The following is a 26,099-nucleotide window of genomic DNA, read 5'->3' as shown; positions in this document are numbered from 1 at the left end:
ATCTGTTTAAAATAAAACCTTTTAAAAAAAATAAAAATAATCAAACTTAAAAAATAAGCCCGGACCAAGAACACCTCTCCAACTCTTTCATAAAAGTCCAAACTCACTAGAAGCTATAACCTACAGCAGTTTGAGATTTTCTGGATAAACTAACCTAGTTCAGAGATGAGCTTTATTTAGTTGGTATGTTAAATGTTCTCAACCTTCAGTGAAGTCAATAGTATTTCAGTAATATTGAAGACAGTGGGAACAAACTATTTAGCCCTTCTGAATCAAAAATTGTATTAATTGTATCCTGTAACGAAGTTTTATCTGTCTTTCAAAACTCTATTCAACCCCAAAATAATGTCTTTTTCTTCTTTATTCATTCCAGATCCTCTACACAGCTGAAGAGATGCATTTTGGCACATGATGTAGTAATGGAAGTTTAAATTGCCACAGATGAACACACAACTATAGTTCAGGCTAACTGCAAGCACTGCTTTTTCCTGGAAAATTAGAGGCTCTCAACACGGATTACAGTGTTTCAATGAAGCTCTGGGGCTTGCTTACTGATTACACAAAAAGGAAAAGCAGGAAAAAACCTCCCAGTGCCTCTGAAAACCTCCCACTCAGCACCGAACAGCTTACCTCATGTCTATGACCTGACTCACTACCACGCTGGGCTGGGATGCTTTTCCTTCTGCTACATCATATAGGAAGAGTTTAAAATCACAGATCACTGCCAGCGCTCTCTGCCAACCTTTCTTTACTCCAGCTGGTTTTGGTACCTTTAGCAAAATAAATTCTCATCAACTCTCTGTAAGTTTGAATGCATTCAAAAATCAAACAGACAGTATAAAAATTAATTCTCTCATCTAGGATGGAAAGCTTTTATTCAGCGACAACGTTAAGAAACATAAGCAACAGCACAGGTGCAGCAAGGCCATCAAACACAGCCACACAGACACCACAATATATTGTGTTAAAAGGTCAGAGCACCACAGGTTGGTTCTTCTTATTTCACAAACTCATTCAAAGCTATATTAACACATACAGAGAAAGAAACCCATCTCTAGATGGTAAAAATTATGTCAAGTGATTTTTTGAGTATTTATGTACAAGTATCCACATCAATGACCCTAGATAGTACTAGCATCAAGAGAAAGACTCAAAAACTCACAGGCCCTGGAAGATGGTCTGATCTCTAGAGATGGACTATTCAAGACCAACTCAAAGCACAATGGCTGACAGAGATGGAGAGAGAATTACTGTTGAAAATGTTAAGAGTTACTTTGTGAAAATTTAGGTCTTAGTTTCCAAACTGTCACCTGAAGGCATAATAGAATCCATCCCCTGCAATGCCCCAATTAGAGTTTAATTCCAGCTCTGGAAAACAACAAATTTAATGTAAGTGCCCAAAATGCAGCTACCTGATACTTACTCGGACATGTCCTTCATAAGCTGTTCCTATGCCTTTCTGCGGATCTATTCCCAAAGGTCCCTTAGTCTGTTCGGGAGGGATTGGACACACTGCAGGAGCCTTGTCTGCACAGGTCACGTGGCAAGAGAATCCACATACTTGTGAGGAAGAGAAGAAACAAAAAGATTCGATGGTTATTTCTTGTGCAATGCAAAAGCTACGATAATGGCGATGACATTTATAAAGGAATCCTCTTTTTTTTGACAGCAACTGAATAGTTTCACTGAACTTTGCTACACTGAGACAGAAATATATGTCTGTGCACAGTAGCAGTTCATACTTTTATCTGCTCTAAATTCTAATTTTCACATTTTCAGAGGTGCATGGATACACGGTCTGGTTTCATCCAGGTAAAAGCAAGCCTAATCAGAAGCTTATGCTAAAATAATCTGTATGATTTCCTCTAGGCCCAACTCTACTAGTAAACAAAAAGCTGAAAGCTCCTCTAAATTATGAGTGTCATTCTGTGTACATACAAACCTAGAATAAATTAGTCCTGGAAAGAAGCAAAATTAGTACTGAATAGCAAAGCTGTCTTACATTTTGCCCTGAGTCAGAAAGCAAAGCTGCTGTCAGCATACCTGACCACTGACTGTGGCTCCTTGTTGCTGTTTTAAGTAAACTGAACTAATCTCTTGTACCACCAACTGGAGTTAAGTATGTCCTCAGATAACTAGGTAATCTGTTACATACTATGTTCAAAGCGGTTGGCTTCTACTGTTAAAAGACTGAAGCATGAGAACATATTGTTATTCAAAGTACAAACAGAAGACTCCTGCGTTATCACACTACAACATTTACTGTGCAGTTTGCATTTATAAGAGCTTCAGTTCACACTTCCTGCTTTCACAAGTGCTTACCTTCACAAGTACAGCCCTGTCGTATTAAACCAACCATCAGAGATGTGCACTGATTGCATTTTGTTGGTGTATTAAATGATTTCACTACAAACTGGTGGGCTTTAGGCTGTGAAACAAGCAGACAAGGATGTTAATACCTGCAACGCTTCTGAAGAACAGTTGGGTTTTTTCACAGACATAAGAGTGCAGAGGTACGTTTAAAACAGTAGCTTATTTGTGTTTGCTGAAATAAGATCTGAGCTCCTAACACATGGGCTGAAAAAAAGTTCCTTATCAGTGCTCGGTATTGATAATTTAAACCATCCTCTGTAAACAAAACCAGGGAAACTGGACCTTGTCTCAGAACATGAGTTTGCTTCCACTGCAGATAGGAAAGTTGCCAAAATTATTCCATTACACTCTAGAAGTTGAACACACATGGGTATGTGCTTGGTGGGCACCTGGCAGCCAGCCAAGGTCAACCCACCACAGTATTTTCTAAACTGCAAATGGAGTGCTCCTCTGGAAGGAGCGTTGCCTTAGTTCAAAGAAAAATATCAGACTTCTTCAAAATTGTAATTTTTATGCCAGAAAGCATGACACAGTTCAGTTTTATGTTGTCAGGCACAGGCAACTTCAAAACACCCAATTTAAAAGCAAGAGCATAGATGAAGTTGATTTTGAAAAGGCTTCTCTTCTTGGTAGTTTTTGGGAACACAGACTACATGAATAAGTGTTTTAATTCTCTCTCTTCCGTCAAGGATGGCAGTGCTTGATGCTATGACACCAGGGCTATATGTCTATGTAATGTGGCACTATGATTCATAAAAGACCTTATATAAAATCCAGGAAGCTGCTTTGCTTGTCTAAAAATATTCCCAGCAAAGTAACAACTGGTAGGTGGAGAAAGAATACAGCAGAGGGTGAACACAAAGGCTGTCCAAACAACCTGGATAATATATGTGATCTGAAATAAGACAATTTTGCAGACTACTTTAATGAGTAGGTATATTAAAATTTTACTCACTTTCCTGTTTTTCACAGCATAAGATATCATAGCTGAGGGCTCAAACGTCATCCATATTTAATGATAGTTTTACTGTTACAATGGAAGCTTTCTGCCTACAGATGCATGTCTTCTTTGGCAACTTGCAGGGTAACAATACTGAGCTTTAAAAACTGATGCAATCATAAAGAAGGTTCTTTAGGGAACATAACAAATTAGAAAGCCAATCTTTACTGAGCAAAATATTTGCAAAAATGAAATTATGTGCACAATAAAATGCTTCACATAATTCCAAGAGCACTTACAGTAATTTTTCAATACTAATTGTAATTTTAATTGATCTACCAAGATGTTGCCAACAGAACACTGTCTGCTCAAACTTTTTAGCCTTCCTTTACACAAATGAAGTCTTTTGCTATTTTGCAAATTATCAAAGCAGAGAAACAGATCTGTTAGAAAGACTGACTTCATTGATTCGTTGCAGAAAAAACGTCATTTTTTAAAATACACAGAAGATTCCTAAGCCATCAAGGCACTTCTGAAACTTTTATGAAAAAATTTTTCCTTTAATAGCTTGTATCTTATGCCTCATTTGCTTGAATATACACAATACCATGGTAAATTAGCATGCATTGACTTATTTGGCCAACAGCAAAATAATTTCAACAACTGATGTAAAATCAGTATTTATGCAAGTAAAAAGCCAGAAGACAGAAAAACTGGAATTCCTCTCCCAGCCTCTCCCAGTGCTGCAGTGCTCACTGCAGTGCTCACTCTACACTGCTTACAAAAAATGCAAATCTACCGTTTCATTTTAGGCTTACTCTTTGTCTTTTCTCAAAAATAAGCATCTAATTAGCACACAGATGTGCTAATCTGAGACTAGCCCACAGTGACATCAGTTTTATTGTATGCAGAGGACAGAGGTAGGTTGGTCAGACACATGCTGGAAAACAGTCTCCTTCTAGGAAGTCTCTTTTCCTTTCTTCATGTTCTGGTTCATCTATATCTTTCCAATGTTCAAACTACTGTTTTTCCTATAATCAAATGCCTGTGTGCTGCTACCGTGGCATGCCTGGTACAACCTGTCACACCACATAATGTAAGAATGAGGGGTTTTAAATTTCAGAAAGCAACCAGCTTGCACATAAACAACACTTCTAGGCAGTTCTGGTAAGATTACTGTGATAAATAGTTCTCCTGAAGCTGTTGCCCAGGAGTGTTATTTTCCCCCTTACTATATAGAAAGCGTGAACGCTTGACTGAGTACCTTTGGTGCAGAGAGTCCTGATCCAATATATGCTGTCCTCATGGTTGGTGTGTGAATTGAACGGGGAGGATGATCTGTAACCTGAACATAGTCCCCAAAGGATCAGTAAGACATCAAACACACACTCTCAAAGATAGCTTGAATAAAAGAAGACCACCACAATGTCCCATCCACCCCATCCCCATACAAGCAATAAAACCGAACTGATTAACACAAGAAAGAAGTCAGAAAACTAAATCTTCTCAGCAAAATTATGCGTAAGATTCATCTCCTAAATGTCAAAAATAACTTCATATTATCTTAAACATTTGACTGAATCTTTTCTAATGTAAAATAAACAGACAGTTAATATTTTTAACAGGAAAAAGGAATACGTTATTACAGTTGCAGAGCCCAGCTAATATTTCGTATTGACAAGACTTTCAGCAGGACTCCAAAGTGTGCTCTTACAAACTATAGTGTAACATTAACTTTGTGACAACATTTCTTAAATATTCATGACTGAGGATACCTTAGGAAGAAAGACTGTATCTAATAATTGATTCAACATAGTTCCCATACCTAATCAATTAACCGTATGTGAAAGGAAATGCAACATTCCCCAAAACCCAAAATACAGTTCACTACTACTGCAGAAGGCTATAACAAGGTCCTAAATAGTCTCGCTGCAGCAGAGTGAGTTTCATTCTAAACTAAAGTATTTGCAATAGCCATTTTTATATGAGTGAAACTGTTACTCCTAAAAAAAAAGGACAAAAATTTGTCAACACTGAAGTACCTCAATTGGTTCAATCTCACTAGCTGTAGAAGGAGACCTTGATCTTGAATGGAGGTGAGACTTGCTATCTTCATCCCGTGATGGAGTATTAGACAATGTAAAATTCTCAACTGAATCAATCTAGAACAATTCAAGAGAAGAAAACACAACCGAAAAAAAATAAATCAAAAGACATCATTACAAAATAATTCCTAACTCTTACCAAAATAAGATAGGAGAGCAGTAGAATTCCTAAGAGAGAACTGAGAGGATAAAAATTCAGTTTTAAGCAACTTCCTAATTAAAGTACAAAAATGCAATGAAAATTATTGAATATGAACATGTCAAGGCTTCTGCTGAAAGGTGAGCACATGCATAAGAGCTGCTAGTTCAGGGGCCTGATAAACACTTGAAGACACTTGTAATTCAGCATTTTAAAAGGGGGAGTATTTTCTAAACACCACTGGTAGTAGAGATTTGTTAGAAGTGAATTCCCATATAGCCCATGTAAATCTGCAAACATATTTAGGAGAAAAGGCAGAGCAAACAATGTATTTCCTGAGGTTAATTATATTCACAGAGAATTGAGGGCGTTTTTTCGTACACCATTTGAACTGCAAAAACATCCTTACCAGGAATACAGTTTCTTCAGGGGAACATTTTCCTAGTCCGTGATATACAATGAAATTAAGCCCAACACAGAACTACACTGAACATCAAGGCATATAGGTACAACCAGGTATCTTGGATAACAAGTCATCTTTTGTCAATGCAACTGAAAAATCAGAGAATGCAGGATTCTTCCCTGAAAACAAGACATCTCCAGTTCAAAGTTTTCTATGTAAATTTATACATTTTTTTTTTTAAATTATAGCAAGATGAGGATGCTTTTCTCAACTAATAAAACTAAAAGTTGGAGCCTACAGAAGTCTCCATTGTATGCCTGGCTTCTCTGGAGCAATGCTATCATCAGTTCCCCATTGCTAAGGATTTGGCTAGCTTGCACACAAACTAAAATATGCAGCAACATTTACAGAAAGCATTTGAACATTCCAGTGTTTTTTATCTCATTTGCCATTGACATCATACTAAGAATTCCACAACTTCACTGCTTTTTAGGAATAAAATGTATTGCCAAGCCAATCTTATACATGCATATACAGTCCTGTTCTCCAGAAACTCAGTCATGGTAGCGAACAGGTGTAGTTGCTGTTTTTTCTTTCTCTCTCTCTCTCTTTTTTTTTTTTTTTTTTTTTAATAGTAGTGACTTAAGTTTGATGGCTTCTAGTTTTATCATAGCCTTGAAAAAAAAAAATTATCTGGTGCAGAATGCTCATCAGCTTAATCAATTTAGGCATATTAAGATGCCTGCAAGTATTTCTGAAATGAAACCAGGAAATTCTCACACTGGGATACACCTGTTTTCTACACATAGATCATGTGTTTCAAGCATTGAGGCAAAAATTAGCAGTAAAGCAAACATTTTGTGCTCAGATTTATCAGAAGCAAGTAATAATTGGAGGCTTTATCCCGTATTAGAAACATTGATGCCTTTAAGTAGTAAATCCCCAGACACATAACACTGTTTCAATTATTTTAAACTTTTTATCGAGTCTATAAACATGTGATAAGTTGTAGTCCACCCAAAGACTGTTTAACCTTGAACAATTTTACCTTCTTAAAAGAGTTATTAAAAAAAAAAAAAAGCCCAATGAGTAACTACCGGGGAATTTTTTGTAGCAAGAAACAGACACTCCTTTTCTTCTGCAAGTTAAACTCAGAGATCTAATCCATCATTTCATAAATGTTTCCAGATACTCCAAAGGCTTTCCCTTTCAAAGTAGCATCTGCATACCAAAGAATTTTCATGGTGTCTCTTAAAAAAAAATTAGTACAAGCATGATATGAATGATGAAACTTTTCTGGAATGTGCTACAAAGCCTCTGTGGTTAAAGACAACTACTGAACCAGTAACAAACGTTATTTTTACTTTACTTATGAACATAAAAAGTCCACAAAACACACAGAACCTGATCTACTGTTACAGAATTTGAAGGGAATTTAACTACCACCTTTACTGCAGAAACAGGGCCTTAAGCTGCATTGCTGCAGTAATCTCCAGGTTTCTTGCTTTAATGAGAAGTACAAAAGCAACCTGACTCACTATGGCCAAAATCTTATGTGGACCATATTAACACCATCAAAATTAGTTTTAAATTAATCCACTGGATTATCAAAAGCATAATTTCAATATTTCCTACCAAATTGTAATAGCCTTGTCATCTTCCACAGGACTGCGCTCAGTCGTCTGCATGGTGCCACCTGTGTAGGTCTGAGCCAAAGCTGGCCAGTGTATAAGCACATCTTGAGGAGAGATGAACTTCTGAACTGAAGCCACAGCCGACAGAAACACGCAGTTACTGTAAGCTTGCCTGACACTGAGTGGTGTGCTTTGAACTGCATAGTCCTAATAGGTCATTATTAGAGCTGTTGGGCGTTACTGCTTATGTATTGAATATTCAATATAAATGCTTTGTATGCTTTCCTACTCCTATCTTCGTATGTGTATGAAAGAAACAAAAGTGGCAGCATGAGTTTAAAACGGACATAGCATACCCGGTACGAATTCAGTCTGACAAAGCCTTGATAACACCATGTTTAAAAATCCCCCTTGATTTTTGAAACACCACTGAGCTTTCCAGCTTAACAGACTACAACACAATTAACTCTGTTTTCCTTGTATGATTTTTTTCCTGACTTCCTTGATGCTCCAATTTACTCAATGGTCCACTTCCCATTTATTTATCTCTGTACTGTGATATTTTCTATCATTTGCTATGACATGTCTCCCAAATGCCAAACTTCTGCCTCCTACAGGCAATTCCCCTAACTCAACACATGCCCTCTGCTAAGGGCAAGGAAACAAACAGGCCCTCATTTGACACTTGCTCATCTTTCCAACCTGCATCTACCTGAACAGCTTTTGCAAAGAACTTTCATATTGAAATGAGAAAACACCCGAAGCATCTTCTGCAGTTACTGTGATATTCTGCTCACAGGATTACCAAATGCAATACTCCAAAAGCTTTTAGCTCACAGCTGTAAAACAACAAAAAGCGCAGCAGCAGCAAACGGTAGCAGCAGCACAAGACATGCAGTGAGGTAAATACACAATCCATACATTATACAAAGGCATGTACAACAGGCAAAAAATAAAGGGCCACATAGAGTAAGACAGCCTCTTACACGTCTGCCTTTGTTAGCTGGAATACAGGAAGGAGAGCGCTTTAACAAAGAAAGGAGAATATGTTACAAAACCGCACAGTGTCACACACATCAGCTCAGAATTCGTTACTCGGTATCTCCAGACGTAGTGTTTAGACACACACAGACATGTTCGTTTTTACAAGTATTCTGAAAACAAGATATTCTGGAGCAACAAGAGGAAAGAAACATCAAAAAAAAAAGGGAACAGTTATTTTAAAGTCTATAGTTTTACGCGGGACAACAGCAGTGAAACTGCAGACTATGTCACACTAATAATTTGCAGTTAGCATCTCTGTACTTTGAACAACATGAATAAAGCAATCGCTTGGAGGCGCAATATGTCCAATTGAAAGCATCACTAAGAACCAGAATTATTCTAAACTTAATTATGAATGTGCAGGTAGAGTCAGGGCTCTGACCACACACTATGTCTTATTCAGTTTAATAATAAGAATTCAGGACATGATTTATTCTGTGGTTATTTACACAGTTCACATTTGTTGAGACTAACCAAAGCCCATGGGAACTGTACGTGAGGACAGATTGCAGGAGGATTTAAGATATCTATTTTTAACTCATAATGTGTTGATAATGGGAAAAATAACATTTTCTATCAAGTGGGGAAAATAACTTTGTCACGGGAAAATGGGATTCCATTTTACTGTTATTAAATAATCACAACTTCATCTTTAAATAAAACAAGTTGATTGCTTCTAGTAGCTAGTGAGATACACAAAGATCCACCTGGAAAAAAAATAAAACCCAACACCACTTCCATTATCACACTTTAAGTGAAGGCAGGAGACTTAACACCTAGACAACATTACTGAGAGACAGCCTGCAACACACAGGAGAAACCACGGCAAAGATTTAGAGATTAGTGTATTAGAGTCACTAGGGGTTACTTCTCTCCCCACCAAAATCAGAAACCAGGGAGAGCAAAACCCATTCCTACTCCCCTTTGCACCCTTCCATGCGTACAAGAGATACAAGGATTGTTTCTGAACACAGGGACTTTTGCAGCTATGAGGATTTAGGCACCAGTTCTGCCAACCTGACCAAGTATCTTTTCAAGGAGGAACAGCTGGAATCAACAGTGACTGCTACTCATCTGAATAGTGAGTTACCACTTTTCTTGCTCAGCATCTGCAGGCTACAAAGGCAGCAGGACATCTATTTTTACTTCTCTCCAGCAGAAATTGCAAAACTACCATTTTCCTCATTGAAAAAATTAGAATTAACTCCAGTCATTCACAGAGTCCTATAAACAATTACGTTATTTGTATGGCAGAGGCACAAGACATACCCACCCTAGTAAACTCCAAATGTAATCAGTGGGCCAAACTCAGTGCTGCTTACACATCTATACGTTAAATAGACTTCAGAGGTCTTGCAAGGACTGCTATATAACTGCAACTGCATATTATTTTTACACTCTCTGTCATTTCTTTACGAAGCACAGAGGCTGAAGAAACAATACAGGCCATTAGTAATATTTACTTTGGGCTCTTGATTACAAGAGAGGCTTTCCTACAACCCATGCAATATTGCAACACTACATGAGTCTGACCTGAGGACTTCCAATTCTTGGTCTTAACATAAAGAACCCGCATATTTCTCATGTTTGACTGAGCATAGATTAATTCTTCTTGAAATGCTGCAAGAAACACTGCCCTTCAAAGTAACTACTGTCAAAAAGAGACATTGTAAAGGGAATGGAGGTCACATCCAGTGGGGAATGATTTTTAATACTCTTATTTTCACTTAAGTCCACCTAATACACTGATATCAAACCAACTCAATGAGTTAAAACATTAAAAAAAAATTTTGTTAATTCATAGCCTATTTATTACGAATCTCTCTATGAATGAATCAAGTAATTGTCCAGTAAATGAAAGATATAGAACTGACTTTAAGCACAACTTAATTATACCACCTTTTGCCTACTAACGTGGGCATCAGCTTTATTTCTCTTTCTAATAAAGACAGGTAGTTCAAGAAGTCTTGAACTGCAAGGTACTCTTCCTATCTTTGAACAGTCAATTCTCTTCTTTTGCAGCTTTGCCAGATGAGAAAGAATTCTGCTCTGGTGTTAAAGACATTAGCCCCTGGCCAGTCCAGTCCAGAGATGTACTCTTGCCCAATGCCACTGAGTAAAAAAACACTCCTGTTGGACTCAGATTAAAGACATAACAGGGGAAGTTTGACTCTGCGTGTAGTAAGTCATCCACATGCAACAATGTACACGTTAATATGTGGAGTTTTACCTAAGACTAAAAGATGGTTATCTGAAAAGATTTGATCTGGGTGGACCAATCAAGAAGAATGCCTTAAAAGATATACGGCAAGAGATGAAAATTATTCACTTGCATAGATTAAAAAAAAAAAAAGTGATTTTATCAAAATGCCTGTGAAAAAAATATGGTGTTGTCTTTACAAAAAACCCCACAAAACCAAACAATAAACGCAGAATAAAGTACTGATGTCCTCTAAAACTACCCAAATAGCAACCACGAAAACTTTACTGTCCTAAGTTTCCCCTTGCAAAATACAACATTATCAGCTACTCTGACACATATGTACTTGATTTATCTTTTAACAGGTTTTAGGAGAGAGTATTAGATATTTTTAAAGACAACTTTCTATGAAAGAAGCTGCTGATACAAATGAAGTATTCCTAATACTCAGGCAACATAGAGAACACTTGTTAAATCCAGATAAAGGATATAAATATTATTCATTTATTGTAGATTTAACATGACAGGAAACTGTACTCTCATTTTTTTTGTGTAAGAAAGTTCCAACAATATCAGTAAGACAAAGTTTTCTATATGCTATACAAAAATGCAGGCAAACACCTTCTACTACGGTACCACAGACATACCTTCGCATTTTGTCTAAGGTATACACCCGATTTACAGGGAAAAAAAAAGTATCTAGAAGAAAAGCATTCTTTCAGAGTTTGTGAAAGGAAATGCGATCAGTAGAACAGCCCCATATACGATACCCTCTTTGTTACACCCTTCACAGCAGACATTTCTAGAATAAAATGAATTATATCACATTTTAATGCAAATAGGATTATGCTGTTTTAAATACACAGGTATAAATGTGTGTATGTGTATACACATATCACACACAGATGTAGACACACCATACACCTACAGAGCTGTAATGGATGGTTCTCTACCATGTATGCACAGTATATACTTTGAATTTTAAAAGCTTATTTACTTTTATGTGCCTACTACATCAGTCTGGAAAAAATATAATGCAGTCAGTTTTCAGCTTTTAACTCAATTCCCTTAGCATGCAATTAACTAGGGTAAATATTTAAACACTGTCCTGACAGAAAGCCAGCATCTCAAATGGCAGTAAAAGGTAGTAAGTTCATTTCAGTTATAATGAAAATTACTTCTTACAATATAGGCTAAAAAAGAGACAGTATTTTATTTGAGCAAACAGAAATTGATGGTATTCAAGGAAAACATTTTCACTGAAGTGATCAGAAAACTTTTGGAAACAACTAATGATAATGTAATAATATGAAGCAACAGAACTAAATGAAATAAATGTGTCAGTGATTTTGGAACCATTTTCCGCAGGCCATATCAGTAGGTAATGCCCCAAAACAGCTTCTCCCCATTAGAAAAACTGTTTGCAATTAAGAATTCTTCACCTGCACCTGAAGAAAAACACTTTAAAACTGAACATCTATCTATATAAATAGGTGTAAGTATGTTACTACAGAAATATTGTGTTCTCCACTGCACTTGCAGATTTTTTTGACTGCATTAATGCTTGAATATTCTAAATCAATCAACTGATCTCTGTTATTGAGGGATTTACTGGTTTGAAAGTCAAAGACTTACGTCATCCATAAAATCAATCAATGAGGATGAAGAGGAGGAAAAGGAATCCTATTTAATGAAAACAGCAGTAAAAAAAAGAGAGAGAGAAAGAGATGGATGAAGAAAACTGTTCAGTATAAATAAAAGTGCAAAAATCAAGAACTGTAAATAACTAGTCCCAGTAAGTTACGTCAATAAATTTTCATTAATTGTCTTTCATAGACAATTAATCAATAAACTACCTGCGTAAAACCCAATGTTTTTCCAGCATTCACTCAATAAATATTTCTACATCCCAACAAGATTTTTATATTGAAAGTAACTTATAAGATAAATGATTAAAAAGCAAATTAAAAATTGGTATTAATTGTGAGGACTTGAAGAGAGAACAATGAATTAATGAATAGATGATGAAAAGAAAGTAGATTTTGGAACATCAATAACGTCAGGGATTATGCTCTTTCATAGCTAAATGTGATGACTTTGTACGCCCATCAGGAAAAAAACAGGGGCAAATTTTAGACTAATATATAACTAACGGTGGTGCCTTGCTCCCTCCAAATTCAGTTTGACCAGTATTTCACCCCAGCTGTTCTTTTAAAAGAAAAAGGATGCATTGCTAACTGTTGATTAAAAAGAAAGAAGATACGAAATGTGTAGTACTGTTTCAATTTTTTTATTCCAGGTTTTTTACCTAAACTGCTCTTTTGTCTGAAATTGACAAAGGAATGAAACAGATTTATTTTTTAAGTATATAGGATCTGTGAATAGGAGATGAATAGTAATTGGCTGTATTTTACAGATCTGTGTAAAATGAACAGAAGATGAAAACTTAATAAATATACAGTACCAATGACTTCACGGAATACATTCAAGAATTATTTATGTATTTTCTCTCATTTTTACCAAACCACTATCAACATTACTTAGCATTTTCCTGAAGACAAAGAAAGGCCATTTGAACAACTACCCTTTTCATGTTCACTACAAAATCAGGAAAATTTCTGCATTCAAGGTTTGAGAAAGAATTCACTAATATTACTAGTGTTCAAGAGAAGACAGCCAGCACTGTAAATGACAAACAATTCTTACATATTATTATACATGAATATAAATGGGGCAATATGATTAAAATACAGTAGCAACCTCTCAGCAAATATGCATTTATATCCATATAACAGCACGTAACAGCAGTAGTTCCACTACTAACAGAGTTAGAATAGCTGTACACTTACTTCAAATTGATCCAGAGCAGAGGTAGGCGCATTCAAAAATGCCAAGAAAGAATTCTGTGAGTCTTGGTGCTTTACACCTAGAAAACAGCAGCAGGTTTTTAAGCTACAGAAAAATGACCTTTTCATGGAGGACCTTTGCCTTGCTGAATCAGGGTCTGAGTATCCACCTGAACCACCTACATTTTTTGAAACGAGTTGTTGAGTTGTCACATTTCGTCTGTTTTCCAGAGTAAAAGACTTTTTTTAATAGACATACACCCACTAAGCAAGCAGCGTATGTTTAATTAACCTTTTCCAACCTAGAATGAGTGTGGTGTGAATTAAACATGAAAACATACTGTATGTATGTGTCTATTACGCAGAAGGCACAGGTTCCTAATGTGCTTATGTTCATTTGCAAGATGTCCTGCATGACACAGGCACACACGCCAAGGCACAGGTGTCATCCCTGCTCCAGCCACACGCTGGACAGCCTACCATGACAGGACAGCTTTAGTCAACGGGAGCCTCCACAAAAATGTAGAGAACAGGCTGCTTGAGGAAGACACCGCATTTCTAAATAATAGGAGTTCCTTGACCCGTGCTCGATGCCTCTCCGCCACCTCTCAATTTTGGATATCCAGGAGTAATACAATCCTGGGTAAAGCTTCAAATGCCTCTGTCACGCTACACCTTTACACAGTTTTCAGCCAGTAAGCAGAGCAGGAACGTTGCATCCTCTGGAACTAGAGAGGCTGAAGCATCTTGATTGTTACTTTAATTTGCTTCAACTGGTGGGTTTTTTTTTTCCCTTCTTCTTTTCTTTGGAGAATAATCAAGTTGCTTTGTGAGTGTTTATAAATCACAGATGTGTACAAACTCTAGCTTCCTGAATACTGTAAGTACATGATATATATATATAAACATACATACACACACACACACACTTACTATGACCAGAGCCTGCAAGACTGTGTGCATCTCAAAAGACTGATGCTATAAAAGGTCACTTATTTCTTTTAAAAAATGTCAGTGTCTTGCTCTGCCTGGCTATATCATCCTGTTTGCTCCAAATATAACCCACAGTAGACAAAGAAGTTACAAAGAACCTTTTCCTCTTCAAAATATAAATACACTGAAACCCCAGTAAAAGACTAAAAACAATTCTCAGATTACCTGCTACTTTACAGAATCATTTTTAGTAATCTTTTTCCTCACTCTCCTCAGTTTCTAGAACACATTTATAAAGAACAAAGGATTCAAGTGCTAATCTCAAGTAATCCCTTCCTAGCAATCCATTTCCACACCCAGTTACTCTACCACTGTACATGGACTACATTTGAACCCTCCGTACAATTCATGATTCAAACATCGATGTATTTCTTCTTGTAAGAGAAAACCAAGTCCAAAGATGATAAGGATTTTGGATTAAGGTGTATTTCTATCAAAATATTTGCATAGTTGTAGTAGAATCTTATTTATTTATTTCTGGCATAAAGCATAGTAACTAAATTTTCCTTGAGCAGTGTCTTTTCTTTTCTTTTTTTTTTTAAAGAAAAGAATAAATATTTATCCAAAAAGAGTAAGGTTTTAAACACTGGAAAAAATACAGGGTAAAACATTATTTATAAACTCTTAACAGATTGTTTAATGCAAAGGAAGATTTCAGAAGCCAAGTAACCATGCATAATATTTATGACAGTTCAAGAAGCTATAAATGAAAGCCAAACATGACAAAGCATTATTGTCCCCAGGGAGATGCTATCAAGAGTTCCGCTCCAAGCATGCGAAAGAAGCATAATCCTGGTATCAGTGCTAAGCATCAAGACGAACAAGTACAAATTCCCTAAGTCTTATTTGCTAATCAGCACCAGTCATTTCTTAATGTTCTGTATAGATTTGTATTATTTTTACCAGTAAACCAGCACTTGGAGGCCTATATATAGGAGATGAATGTTAACTGCAATGCATTATTGATTGACATGCCGTTAGGTTGCAAAGGCTGAACAATATTTGACATCCCTACACACCAATTGTTGCCAGGGTGTTGAAAGTCCGGACTTCAGAGTTCCCTACAGAAAATTAGGTAATTCCATCTGGTCTGAAAAGTCACTTCTTCCCATGTGACTTGTAAGATAGAAATATTAGAGATATCATGGGAAGTGCAAAGAAACAGCCAAATCATTAACTAGTTCTCAATGAAAAATTTCAGAATTACCAAAAAGTCTTTTCTCCCAGCAACAATGAGAAAAAATGTTAGACGGATGCACTAGAAATCCCAGAACATACTCTTAATACCACAGCAAAGCAAACATGACCACACTGCTCACTACATGGTTACAAAGCCAACCAGCAAAGTCATCCCAGAAACAAATGAATGCTATGAATGTCTCTGCACTTGTTTACTCTCTGTGTAGACAGGGCCAAAACATTCATAGATGAAGAACACTATGAACAGTATTGAAAGTCTAAATACCATCACCCACCATAAAGGGGAAAAAAGATATAAATATATCTATACTAACAGTTTTCCGGCAGTAAATCACCAGACACATGCCAAAGAAAAATAATGCAGTTCCAACTCAAATACCACCTTAGTGGTTCACGTGTATCAACAGAACTGAAGCGTATTACAAATATGTATTAGAAGTGCAAATGCAACTGCTGTGGGTACATCTTAACGTGTAATTGTTGTGCTCACATTTTGTATATTAAAGTCTGTTGGTACCATGTTTTAGTTGCAAGTTGACACTTAATTGATAAGATGTACCCAACAATGTGAAACATGTAATTTACTTGGATATCAGTTGCCATACCCTTTTCTGATCTAAGCTCTTCTGTCTCCTTTTTCAGCCTTTCGATATCTGTCAGCAGTTCCATGTTCTTCTTCTCAGATTCTTGCAATTTACTTCAAAAGAATACAAACAATAAAACCTATGTAAATATTGAGAACCTATAATACAAGTAACCTTTTTTTTCCCATCTTTGCATGCTATTTAAAAATTAATGCCCATCAAACTTCATGACGTCATCAAGTGCCAGAATTAATTCAGAAATCTAATGGGACCTGTTAGCATGGTATCTTAAAAAAACCCAAACCAGAACAAGCACTTAATTGCCCCTGTTTACCCGCTAAATAGGCTCGTATTTCCAATTTATGAGTAATTGTGTGAACTTGTATCCCGTGAGTGAGAAAAATGACCATGTGTATTTTTATGCTTAATTTTTTAATTTGTTAATTCACAGTGCCTGTGATACTTAAGACTATGTTGAACTATTGTTCTTCTCAGTTACTTTACAGTTAGTTCCTTTGTGCTTTCTGATTCACAGCTGGATAGGTAACACTACTATGCATTTCTACCACACTTCTCATCCTTGCCTATCAAAGCAAACACTGGCTCTCCTGTTCTTAGAGGATCTACAATGCTGCCTATCATCATTTTACCTGGCCTGAAAAACACCCCAGTCAGGTGGATAAGTTATTCCCACTTTACGGATAACATACTTGAATCTCAGCTCTGTCCAGCTGCTTTCCTAAAGCTGCAAAGCAAGTCAGTACTCTGAGCTAAATTGAAGCTGGAGACCTAGAAATGGAATGTCTTCCTACTAATCCCTGCTTTAGGCATTCACCCAACTCAGAATAAATTTTGTTATTGGGGGGGGGTGGGGGGAGGAGAGAGAGGAAGGTCTGAAGAAGGAATAAGAGAATCCATAGTCTTCCATAACCACATCTTACTACTGTACAAATCAGTATGCAACAATTGATTTTCGTCAACTAACCCAATGCAGCTATCAACAGAACGGAAAAGAGTAAGTTCTAAGACACAAACCCAAACTCTGCTTACATTTGAACTTGTTATCACAACTAGAAGAGATTATATTATTAAAGAGAAAGTGTCCCCCTGAAAGTCTTCAAGATTTCAAATTTTCCCAGTAAGCATCCAGCTGCTTACACAGTAAAGAGAGATATGGTCTTTTTTTTTCACATTTGGATATAAGAAACAGGCATAGCATTCATTATCGAATTTTGACAGAGATAGTTAAAATCATGATTTGATGACACTCCCTGGGAGGTATCAAAGTAAATTTCCATCAGAACAATTCAGTCTTACCACTCTGTAGAGATACAGGAAGCTTTGACTTTATTCAACTCATCTTGAATAGCCTGTTTGGCTCGGATTTCAGCATCAAGTGCAGACTGTAGTTCCAACCTTGCAGACATATCCAGTTTTGCAAAGCGGCGCATCTTCCAGGGCATGTCCTAGTAAAGAGTAAAAAAAGGGAAAAGAAAGAGTAAGAGGAAAGAAAGCTAAAAATTAGGAACCTAACTAACTTCAACAATTCCATTTCTCAGTTTATTATGTTCTTAATGTAAGAGTTCATTAATTGCAAAGTAATCTAAAATTAAAAAAAATTAAAAGAGTATTGTTACTAGAATTAAACTCAAGTACGAAATAGACAAGATGAACATCTTATGCTGTCATGATTTCAAAAGCAAAGACATTTTGTGAATTCTAGTTTTGATGTGCCTCAATTCAAATGACATCTACAAAGGACATTCACATTTCACAAGTGAAAGGCTTTAAGGCTTCATGACCCAAAGCACAGATACCCTTCAACAAATCAATATATGATTATAAAGTAGCTACTTGAACAATATCAAAGATAAAATCACATTATAAAGATACTGGTGTTTAATTAATTGATAAACAATAAATCTGCTATTCAGTTATTCAGAAAAGGAGCTCTAGGAAAATTTATAAATTTTGACTAACACGGATTCTACAGACAGCTTATTACTGCAGCTGAAATTATCAAATTAGTGTTTTTTCAAACAAAAAAAATTTCTGACATATGGAAGTAGAGTCTTACTGTAGCTCTTGCACCCAAACTGGAGTTCCTCAGGGCCTCTAGTTCTTCTGTCATTTTAGAGGCCAAGGCTTGAAGATAACCTCGGGCATCTTTTTCATCACTTACCCTAAACAATTACATAAGAAAAAGATGTTTTAATCAAAGAATCTAAAGAAAAAAGCAAAAGTCCCTTCAACAAAATAGCAACCAGCAACAGAAAAAAGCAGAATACAAAATAAAAATCATTAAACATAAGGAAACAAAAAACCAATACAGAAAACTACAGAGAACTAAGCCTTTGCTGCTTTGCAGAGTTTTATTGAACAATAAGACAAGGAATAAAGATTGAAGAACTACATATCTAAGTAAGTAATATATGTCTCAGTATAAAAGTCAGCTACCTGAAATTGAGACTGTGGGAGAAAAACCTTTCAGGACTTAACCTATTTTTAGGGAGTAAATTGAGAAGGTTTATAACCAATAATTAACAATTCAACTATCCACATAATATTGGTTGACTTTACTGTAACAATTGACTATGGGAACTAGTAGTGAGAATCAGTGATGTTATTTCAAGACATGCTAATTAAATAGGGAGAGTCTAATTCTAATGTTATTAAACAGCATAAGCCAGAAGAGGTGCTCTCATCCCTTGAGCTTGCTTTCTATCAAGACATGTTTTCTGGGTGTAAAGACATCAAGGAGGAGACATGTCTGTTTTTCAGATTCTTTGATCATCAGTCACAAAGAAAAAACCAACTTTCTATGATTAATCACAGCAGAAGGTTCTTTCTTCACTTTGCCTGAGGTATTAACATAGAAAAGAAAGTTACTAAAAAATTACCTCACTGAAACCAAGTAGCTTATCAAAAACCTAAAATAAACAGAAAAAAAACCCCAACCCCCTTCCCCACACACACATTTCCTTTCACCTTACATGCCTGGTTCTGAACATACTCATCTTGCCCACAGAAGAACAAACTCAGTTCTGCAACACCAGAGCATACCCAAGTCTCTGAGCTGGTCTCAAGAGACCAGCAGTCTAATACCACAGCTTGATCACAGTTACATCTATCAACACTAACCACAAAAATGGTTAGGATGTGCTCTAAGCAATGAACCTCAAATAGTTTAACTTTTAGGGAGGTGGGACAGCAGTTTTGCTATTTCATGGAAATTAACTTTTCCTTGCTTCCCTATCTTTCCTTAGTAACTGTAATCCTGAGTATGCTGGACTGGAGATGACAGTTCTCCAGCTGGTTGAATTTGTCTCACAGTGACCTTTCTGCAGAAAGTGATTCCCCCTCTGTGCCTATAAAGCAATGTTTCTCTGGTTCATACTATGAGGTTCATACGCACAGTGAATATGGAAATGGTGCTACTTGCAAGTTTACCATTTATTAATAAAAATAATATTATGTTTCCACAAAGATTTATAGATAGTCACCAGGAGGCAAGAAAGACAGAAAGCAGGAACTCAGAACTGCCATGGGCAAGGAAGGAACAGAAGAGCTTTCCCATAGTGGCCTTAGGGCAGTATCACGCTTCGAAAGCTATGGGCTACACATCTACAGGTTGCAGTGACTTCTGAGTGTGCAGTTTAAGATTTATATAAGGAAGATTGCTTTAATACAGAGGAGGCTAAAGCAAAAATAGCAACAATTTACCACAAAACTCACGCCCAACATGAAAAAGTAAGCGCTTATTCATGCTTTGGACTTTATCTTCTTTGTCTCCTGCTTACAATTTAGTTCAAGAGGTTGGGAGGAGCCTAGAAAAAAAACACATGTCCTGACTCTATTAAAGTCAGTGAGAGCTTTGGAATTAATGAGTCACTGTTTTTCCCAAGGTATACTACTCAACGGAAGCAACATACCAAATTTTGGGGGTGTGCATAAGGAAATATATAATAGAAAGGAGTGTAAACAGAAGTAAAAAGAACATGAGGCTCTCAAGGTGAGAAAGTAAGCTTTCCTGATGCACAAGGAGGGAAAAGAGATTTAGGAATCAGCATCTGATCTTCTCTACTTTTAATGACATGTAAAATCTCTGCAGAAAAAAAGGATCATTGTCAGATTAAAAATAAAATAGTGCTTTATTTTTTAACTTTCCTAATTGAAGCTGAAAAACTTTAAATGTCCAGTTTCTTTGCCGATTTTTATCATGCCATATAGATTCTTCCTTATGGAAGGTGAGAAAACACTTTGGTTATTTGGTTTATGATATACAGAACCTTCAGGCTCTTAATGCTGAAAAGCTGCACATGCAAAGACCTCAGAGAGATATTCCACATAATCTAGAGATCTAGAAAATGAAAATATACATACAAAGTCAATTTTTGCAAAAATCTAGACTGAGTTCAATAAAACTTCTCAGACTCAAAGACAGCAAATGAAAACAGTACAATTTGGAGCTGAGCTGCAGTTTTGTTGTCCACTAGATGGCAACATTCTCTCGATAATGACATACAGCTATTAAACATTACGTAAAGCCAGAAGCTGTTGGGAGTTTCTTGATGTGTAAATGTTTTGCTGAGGTTCTTTTGTTTGGTTGGCTTTTTTTTTTTTTAAAAAAAAAACCCCAAGACGGTAAGGTTACTCTTACTAATGTTTCTCTCCTTGCCCCCCTCTTACAGAGAGCCCTAACAAGCACAGGAAAAGACGCAAGGGAGAAAAGTTCTTCAGGTTCCAGCCAGAGCCACTCCTCTTTCCTTGCTGAACATTTAGATTAGATTAACTGTTCTGTTTTCATATATAACATAAGTGCTCTTGCAAGCTTAAGTTTGTTAACTATAAAGAACCTAGAACAGCTGTATAGTACAAATTCCTGTAAAATTAAATTTAACTTTTTGGTTGGAGTCAACATCACTACAACCTTCAAATAACCATTGACAAGTATCTAGTAAACTATTTGTCAGGCTGCTCAGAAAGCCAGACTCTCTGGGTCTCTCTATACACGACACTTTACAACACAAAGTAGACCCAGAGGACTAGACATTTTTGCTGAACAGGACAGGTCTTAAGCCCTGGGGTCTTACATCAAGCCGCATCTTACCTGATTTAAAAACCCCAAGGATGTCTGAGAGCCATGACTCCAAATTCTCCTGTAGTTTCTCAATGCTTTTAAATTTCTGTCTTCATATCACTATGCTCAAAGCTTCCAACTTAATTTTTTCTGTTTCCCCTACCCTCTCCAACAGAAGTTTTTTTTAAAGCTACTTCTCTAAAAAATTTCAACACTGCACTCTGCTCCCAAACCGTGAAATTTCCCGCTGCCCTCCACAATTTCTATTTTATAGATAATTAACTTCTGATTATTCTTACCTCAAGCACAACACATCTCAGAATTTTTCATGTTTTGAGTTTTTTAGAGTTGAATTTGCCCAGAATTTTTGCTACATCTTTTCCACAAATTGTGTGTGCTTTCTCCTGAGAGCAACCGGATTAAAAAAAACCAAACCCAAACCAAACAACTTTGGGGCTTTTTATGTTTGATTTAATGCAGAAGTGTTGGGGGGGGGTTGGGGAGGGGGGTGGTGTTGGGTTCTTTTGTTTGGTTGGTTTCTGGTTTTTAAATTAAATCAATAATTAAGATCAAATCAACTAGAGTACAGTTGATTGGAAAAATATCCAGTCAACATGGAAAATACTAACTGAATTTTCCAGTAAACAACAGTCACAGCTTCTGGCCAGCTGAATCTAAGCCTAACATTCACCCGATAGGTAAGTCAGGTAGGATTTAGCTCATCCATATAAACATACTCAACAATACAGAATAATTCGAACTAGTTGTCTAGGCTTCCTTTTCAATCAGTGGGGAGAACAAGAAAGTTCTACAGTACTAGTCATGGGATTTATTTTAGTTGTCTACCTTAGGACTTCTAGAACTAGGCTACATGAATCCCTCCCAGAGAGACTAATAAGTTAAGATTCTTGCCAAGTACTCTGGGACTCACTACCAAGATTTCCATCGACCTCCTTTCTGCAACAGAACAGAAATAAGGTACCATGGTTATTTAAAATACTCCTTTTTAAAGTGACTGCATTAACCTCCAATGCAATGAATCTCTTTCCCATCTCCCATAGGAAAATTTATAGCTGACTATAAAAGCCTCAATATTTCTTACTCTTGTCGAGGAATGATGAGTGATTTGGCTAATATAAACTTGTCAATATAATAGCTCCATTAAGGCTGAATGATCTGTGAGGGTCTGTTGCTACCACATTAGAATTTGCAATGAAAGTTTGATTTGAGTGTTTATATTAAAATTCTGGCTATATTTATGGCATCTTGTGATAATAACAGCAAAAATAACGCCTTTGTACAGTTGCCCTAAAAAAGCATGCAAGACAGCACAGTAAGAAAGCAGGGAAAGGCTAAAAGGAACATGATAGGCCATTAAAAATACTCACAAGTTACAAAATCTGAAAGAAATAATAATTTAGAAGGGCCCAAGGAGTTGTGAAGAAAGTGACAATCTTAGCCACCCAAAATGTGGATTCGAATAGTGGGGCAGATTTCCTGAGAGAGGTATCTATTAGATGGCAAAGCACTCAAAGGAAGTCAGGGAGTCCTTGGGCTTGTGTTACTTAAAACAGGGCTAGAACAAATCCTTTGAACTATCATAGGCAGCGGAGCAAACTGTTTACAAAACCAGTAATTAATTCCATCTACTGCCTCCTATCCTTCATGAATCATGGTACAAAAAGAAGATGGTACGCAAAACCAATTTTTAAGAGGTGGAAAGTATGCACTCAGAATACACATTTTAAAGTAATATTATGTGAAAAATCTGTTTGTTTTGAAGAGGGAGCCTACAAGCTCTACCCTACTCTGTCAGGTCCGAGGCATTCTGTTGTCATACTGAAGAGGTGGACAGGTATGGATTTAAGTTACATTTTCTGCTGAGGAAAACATAGGCTTGTGACTGATTAAACAAGACTAGCTTTCTTCAAAATTAGTTGGTTTTTTTTCTTTTAAAATGTTTATCATTATTATAGACATTCAAATACTTCACATCGCACCCCATGTTCCACAGCAAAATATTGCCAGAGAGGGACCTAGTTTCAGTATGCAGTACTGAATTCTAAGGACAGCAGATGGACATGACCAGATTACCTGGGTAACACATGGAAACTATGAACATATTAAGAAAAAAAAATGTAAGCCAAGATAAGGCCTCACATAGCTGAAAAAAATTTAACATAAGCAGAAAAAAGTATGGAGGAAAAATTGAGATGTGTCCAGTGATTAAAAACTAGAACCAAGCCAGATTTTTTTATCTCCTTAATGTTTACCCACAGTACTTAACATTTTTTTTTCCTTTTCACATAATTCTTTAATTTTTAGTTCCATATTTTTTAAAAGACACTGTATTATCATAAGGGATCAGTAAAATGATATCTTTCATTCAGAAAGTTCATCTTGAATATTCCTGATCTTTCTTCATTAAGTATCTTTAGAGATAACAAAAAACTCAATCCCAAACTTCTTTTACCTCCTCAGTGACATTTCTAATATGTGCAAGATGCTTTATCATGTACCTGAATCACATCAGTAGTACATCTTAAAATATTAAACACTCTCATAAATTGGAGAAGGGACATTTTTACATAGTGTTAAGTAAAACAATCCACAACTAACTCTGACTTGTCTTTTTCCAGAACTACCAAGATTTATGAGTGCTTTCTCGTGTATATCTGAGAAATGGGGCTTGGTTACCTTGGTGCATTAAGACAGATAAGTATTACCTTAAAACATGTGAAACATGAAATAATAGACTTGTCTCTCTTGTTACATTGATTTTTTTTCTGAATAAACATTTCTGATTGGCTAGAAATGAACTGTTCATTTAAACAACTTTTATGCTTTTTTTTTTAATTTCTGTGATGCAGGCTGTCTACTACATTCATACCTATGAGACACAAGATTTAAAAGAAACACGCACAAAGTGGACCCTTCACATTTTTTAACCTCTGCTATGAATACAATGCCTTGAGACACTATGGACTTCATAACAGATAGGCGTTACGTAATTTTAAGTAACAAACACTGTTTAAAAAACTTCCAGAAACCCAGAGAACAGCCTTTCCTTCTTGTTACATATTCACATGGTTATATTCAAAAGCCAAACTTCTCTGTATTTGGACAACAAAATTACACTGACATTACAACAATACCAAACCAGGATTCATTAAAACAAATGTTTCCCATTTTTGCTTTGACACAACAAATCAGATTTTTCCACTAACATGAGACATGAAAAATAGGAGGGGGCAGGAGGGGAAATCAAGTAGTAAACCAAAAAAAGATTAGGTTTATATGATGATGAGGTCTTCCCAGAAGTGGATGGTCTGTTAAAAAAAACCCCAAATGTCTGGATGCAAATGTTGTAGATGCTAAAAATGGATCATGAAAGGGGACGGGAGAGAAGCAGGCATGGAGAGGAAAAATAAAGGCTACCTAGATAAAACAATCTTTTTCTCTTAATAATTTCAACTGTTTGGGTTTTTTTTTTCCTTAATTTATTAGAACTAGACGGAAGACTTTAGAAACATAACGTCATCGTTTAGCAAAAGTATTATTAGAAACATCACTTGACTGGCTTTGTGGCAGTCTCAAATGCCCGCCTTGTAAAAAAATCACATAAAAGTTGCACTGTATTTGTTTCATTCTGCCACATGCCAAGCAGATGAAGGAAATTAATGCCGAGACACAAATACTCTCAGCCACTGCTTTTCCCAGGCTTGGTCCCTCTCAGAGGCGTGAGCTCAGCACATGACTCCTTCCAGCGTTCTTGCAAAGCCACAAGCCACACCCAATGGCCACGATTCTTCGGCACTTAAAGTTGTATTTGGTAAAACACTTTCACTCTTAAGGAGGAACACAATTTTCCGCATTTGGATATTATTAAAATCTCAAGCTAAAATACAGCAGAATCCCAAACAGGTGTGGGATTTCCCCTAAGCACTTGCAAGCGCCATGCTCAAAGGCAAACACTCATTAACAGCCCTACCACATACTAAGGGTATTCTGCAATGCCATTAGAGCAGAGTATTCACCATTGGATGATCTCAGTAATTTGGGCCTCCCAGTGGGCCACGGACTCCTTTTTATCAGCCAGGTCTCTCATCTCTTCTTCCAGCTGTCGGTTATTCATACTCAGCCTCTCAAACATGGTGGTGAGCTGAATGAGAATTTAAACAACTTGTTAAAGGTATAAACTGCTGTGACTTCATCTCTATGCAGACTCAAAGCCACGTGTTCCCCTGTTCCACATGATGGATCTGCTTTAAAAATTGGTGCTACCCATCTCAATAAACACAGTGTAACAATAAGAGCCAGAATCCCTTCTCAGATAGGACCTTTGCTGTACTGAAAGACCATTTTTAAGGACTAGAACTACATTTTTACTTTAACAAATTAATTAGTTTTCTGAGAACTAGTCTTTAAATACATCTACAACTCTTATAAGGTCTCTGCTTTGCACCATATAGGTGTGGAATGTTCTATATAGAAAAAACTACATTAAAAGAGCAAAGCAAGGGCACAGAAATTGTTATAGCTCAGATAAAACTGCCAA

The 26,099-nt window shown here is 36.5% G+C and overlaps 1 protein-coding gene across 8 annotated transcripts in view; it reads right to left on the bottom strand.

Moving 5' to 3' along the window:
• CDC42BPA (CDC42 binding protein kinase alpha) overlaps positions 1 to 26,099 on the bottom strand; it is a 191,502-nt gene that overhangs the window by 29,991 nt on the left and 135,412 nt on the right. For 2 of the 8 annotated variants that reach the window (XM_074817748.1, XM_074817752.1), the window contains exons 18-29: positions 25,579 to 25,703; positions 18,539 to 18,644; positions 17,779 to 17,927; positions 16,483 to 16,574; positions 13,688 to 13,764; positions 12,474 to 12,521; positions 8,581 to 8,619; positions 5,356 to 5,475; positions 4,578 to 4,658; positions 2,323 to 2,428; positions 1,424 to 1,560; positions 631 to 770 (exon numbers count right to left, since the gene is read on the bottom strand). In XM_074817748.1, the coding sequence (XP_074673849.1) occupies positions 631 to 770; positions 1,424 to 1,560; positions 2,323 to 2,428; positions 4,578 to 4,658; positions 5,356 to 5,475; positions 8,581 to 8,619; positions 12,474 to 12,521; positions 13,688 to 13,764; positions 16,483 to 16,574; positions 17,779 to 17,927; positions 18,539 to 18,644; positions 25,579 to 25,703 (1,220 nt within the window). The remainder of the gene's footprint in view (positions 1 to 630; positions 771 to 1,423; positions 1,561 to 2,322; positions 2,429 to 4,577; positions 4,659 to 5,355; positions 5,476 to 8,580; positions 8,620 to 12,473; positions 12,522 to 13,687; positions 13,765 to 16,482; positions 16,575 to 17,778; positions 17,928 to 18,538; positions 18,645 to 25,578; positions 25,704 to 26,099) is intronic. The other 6 variants (XM_074817751.1, XM_074817754.1, XM_074817749.1 and 3 more) reach the window with 4 other exon arrangements.

This window comes from Strix aluco, chromosome 3, assembly GCF_031877795.1.
Source record: "Strix aluco isolate bStrAlu1 chromosome 3, bStrAlu1.hap1, whole genome shotgun sequence".
NCBI lineage: Eukaryota > Metazoa > Chordata > Aves > Strigiformes > Strigidae > Strix > Strix aluco.
Note: the sequence above shows the minus strand (reverse complement) of the source record. Positions and strands in the feature narration are given on the sequence as shown.